Source organism: Canis lupus, chromosome 2, assembly GCF_003254725.2.
Source record: "Canis lupus dingo isolate Sandy chromosome 2, ASM325472v2, whole genome shotgun sequence".
NCBI lineage: Eukaryota > Metazoa > Chordata > Mammalia > Carnivora > Canidae > Canis > Canis lupus.
The window spans coordinates 54,814,498-54,817,827 of NC_064244.1; the positions used below are offsets into that span (position 1 = coordinate 54,814,498).

Here is a 3,330-nt window from a genome sequence, read left to right on the forward strand (position 1 = left end):
ATCACAGGGAAATTATTACATCACCAGAAAATAATGCCAGAGCGGGGGTCTTGCCGCCCTTTTGAAGTCCTGCTGCAACGAAACATGATTTTAATTACATAATCACTTTGAAACTATAATTATACAATAAACGATGAGGATTAAGCGGGAAGTATAGAGTACATTAAAAATTGCTTAGGTCTTGAGAAAACAAACTGAACATGCAGGGGGAGAAGAAAGAGATGAAATCCGAGGTCCTGGGGAGGGGGTTGATAAATCCTGCAATCGCCTTCCCCTGAGCTTCGGTGGTGACCGGGGCCTGGTGTTGGCTGTGCCCGGTCCCAGGGAGGGAGGGAGGGAAGGAGTGGGGGGCGGGCGGGTGGCCCGGCTGTGTCGCCGAGTAAAAACCTAACCCGTAAATCTGAGCCAAAATCAAAGCGAAGCCGAAGCCGGAAAGAAGGCTCTGGTGCTTTTGTTAACCTGCCTACGCCAAAACGCACCGACAGAGTCGTCGCTGTGGCATTTAAGAAATTCATTTACCCTGAAAACCGGCACGTTTGGGAATGGCAGGGTGAAGCTGAGGGTTGCCAAGGGTCGGTTTGCCCTTCTGCTCCAGCGGGAAGAGCGTCCAACACGGCCGGGTCCTCGCCCGCAACCGGTTTATGAGCAGCAGCGCGTTGGTGGCGGTGCGAACCCCTGGAGCTGCGCGGCTTCCCGGACTGGCGCTCCGGCCCCCACCGGCTTTCTGGCCCTGGGGGATGGCGCTTAATTTTGCCTTTGAGGTCGTCTTTCCGGTGAGGCCCAAGGCATGCCGCTGGGTCTTCATTTAAAAGGTAGAAAGGTGGCTCTGCCTAGAGCTCCCCAAAGTGCGGCTCTCTGTCCTCAGCTTCCCTGGGTCCCCAGAACTCCCACACAGCCCAGGGTCCAGGGCCCCGGCCCTGGACTCTGATCCTTCTCGGGCTCAGATCCTGGTGGGGGGCAATTAACTGAAGGCCCAGGGAGGAGGGTGCTGGGCCCGGGCACGAAGTCCCCAGTGAATTCGGAAGCATGTGAGGGACCGAAAGCTCCCAGAGAGGCTGGTGATTATCTGTTTTCAGTGGCACCTACTTCACGGACGGTCCAGCCAGCAGCCGTTGGCGCCCGCCTTCTCTCTTTCCCAGCAGGTGCCCTTGGGGGAGGGAACGGAGCCGTGGTTGGAATGCGGGCGGCGCCTGGGCCAGTCGGCCTTCCCACAAAGGGTTAAACACTCGCCACCCAGGCTGAGAGGCACTCCGGCTCGAGGGCAGGCCCGCTTTCCGGTTGGGCAGAAAATTAGGATCACAGCGTCAGAGATGTTTAAACTCACTCCCAATCCTGAAGATGGTTCCCCAGGAACCTAAAGATGTGGGGTCCTGGGCGACAAAAAGGGAGAGAGAGAAAGCAACAAAAAGAACCATGCGGGGTCCCAGCCTGGGCCTCCTGGTGGCTCCCACCCCGTGGGGGCTGCCGCGACAGTGGCGTGAGAACGGCGGTCTCCAGCTCCAAACCATTAATATTAAGACACATCAGCATCGCATTAGTCTGCAGCAGACCATCAACGAGTGAGAACAAACACAAAAGAGAAATAAAATAGTTCACCCGAAGAGTCCTACTGTGGAGCTGTTTATTTCTTGCTTTACTAAGCCGGGGCTCTAGCTGCCCCCTGCCCTCTTGCCAACCAAAGGCGGTGCTGGCCTGGCAACCTTGACAAGCCCTTTTCAAAACACCCAAGGAAATTACCACCGGGCCCGATTTCAGTGGCCATTTTATCTGGAGCCCGTGGGGCCAATGTGCAGGGTCCCTAACCCCCATGAACATGTGAGCAGGGCACGATATTTAAATTTTAAGAAGTAGAAGAAAAATCTGATTCCCTGGGAGTAACAGCAGCACCTACACGTGTTATTTACCTGCCACTTAACACCTGCGACCTACCCCGTTCTCCCCTTTATAGAGCATGCAGTGGACTGGACTGGACAGAAGAGCGACCTTGACCATGGTCCCCACTTTATTAATAATGTCAGATACTCACCGGGGCTTATTACGTGCCCAGCACTGTGGTGTTTTGCACTCGTTCCTCTTACAGCCCCGTGGGGCGGGAGCGCCATCCCCGTGTTACACCTGAGGGGGGGGCACACGGGAGCACGCCCCGGTGGCCATGCGGAGACCCGAGCGCAGACTGCAGCCCTGGCCCACCTGCGGCACCTACAGAGGTGCCGGGCTCGGGGAAACTGAGGCAGTCAGAGGTTCCCACCGGGAGCCGAGGCTGGAACCCCCGTGGCAGCGAGCAGGGACCGCGCACCCCCCCCCCCCACGGTCGGTGCCCTCCCCCCCCCCTCCGCGGGCGGTGAATGGCGCTGGGACCCCCGCCCCGCCTCGGGGCGAGAACCCAGAGCTGCTGAGCCCGGTCGGGCGCCGCCGCCCCTCCGCGCTGGTTTCCGCAGAGACGCGGCCCAGGAACCTCGAGGAGGGGCCGCGCCCTGCATCCCGCGCCGCCCGGGCCCCAGCTCCACTGGACACGAGCCCAGGGGCCGCGGACAGCAGGCGGGGCGCCCGGGGGCCCTCGCTCGGGCGGGGGGGGCTGTCCCTGCTCGCCCCGGACCCCGCCCGCCGGCCCCGCCGGCCCCGCCTGCCCCGCCTGCCAGCCCGAGACCCCCAGCGACCCCCCATCCCGCTGGCGACCCCCAGCGACCCCTCCCGGACTCCGCTGGCGACCACCCGCCCCCCGGACCCGCCCGCGACCCCCAGCGACCCCCAGCGACCCCTCACGGACTCCGCTGGCGACCTCCACCAGGACCCGCCCGCGACCCCCAGCGACCCCTCCTGGACCCTCCAGCGCTCCCGCCCCAGGGCGCAGCCAGACCCGCACTTGGTGGCGTCGGCTTCCCAGCTTCCCACCCGCGGGTTCCATCTCGAGCGGGGGCGCGGCCCAGGGGCTGGAGGCCCGGAGCGGGCGGTTAGACTTCGTCTGCGACCCGGGGAAGCCCGCGGGGAGGGTCGCGCCCGCCTGCCCGGCCTCCCGCGCGTCAGCGAGCTGCCGGCCGCTCCACCCACGCCCCTGACCACGACTCCCTGGCCTCGGGCTCTGCGGCCCGGCGTTGGGTCATTTCCTCCTCACAGCTAATAATTTTCAAGACAGAAGTTATGCTGCTTGGAGAAGACCTGTCCTTAGCCGCTGAGCGGATGCCCGGGTCCTCCGGGGACGCTCTACAGGGGGTCCCCTGGTTATAGGAGGAAGGCACTGAGGGGTCCAACAGCCTTTCTGGGTGGACACCGGGAGGTGCCTGGAACGCGTCTGTGCACAGTCACCTGAGGTCACAGTGCCTTTCCCTTCCC

General features: G+C 62.6%; 1 protein-coding gene across 1 annotated transcript; it reads left to right on the plus strand.

Moving 5' to 3' along the window:
• Positions 1-2,152: 2,152 nt before the first annotated feature.
• On the plus strand, positions 2,153-3,118 carry LOC125753331 (uncharacterized). Its single transcript, XM_049099325.1, has one exon. The coding sequence runs from the start codon at positions 2,153-2,155 to the stop codon at positions 3,116-3,118; it is 966 nt and encodes a 321-aa protein (XP_048955282.1).
• The last annotated feature ends 212 nt before the right edge of the window (positions 3,119-3,330 follow it).

What these genes read in the sequence shown, in the direction of transcription:
- LOC125753331 (XM_049099325.1), top strand. Translation starts at nt 2,153, where the DNA reads ATGCGGAGACCCGAGCGCAGACTGCAGCCCTGGCCCACCTGCGGCACC.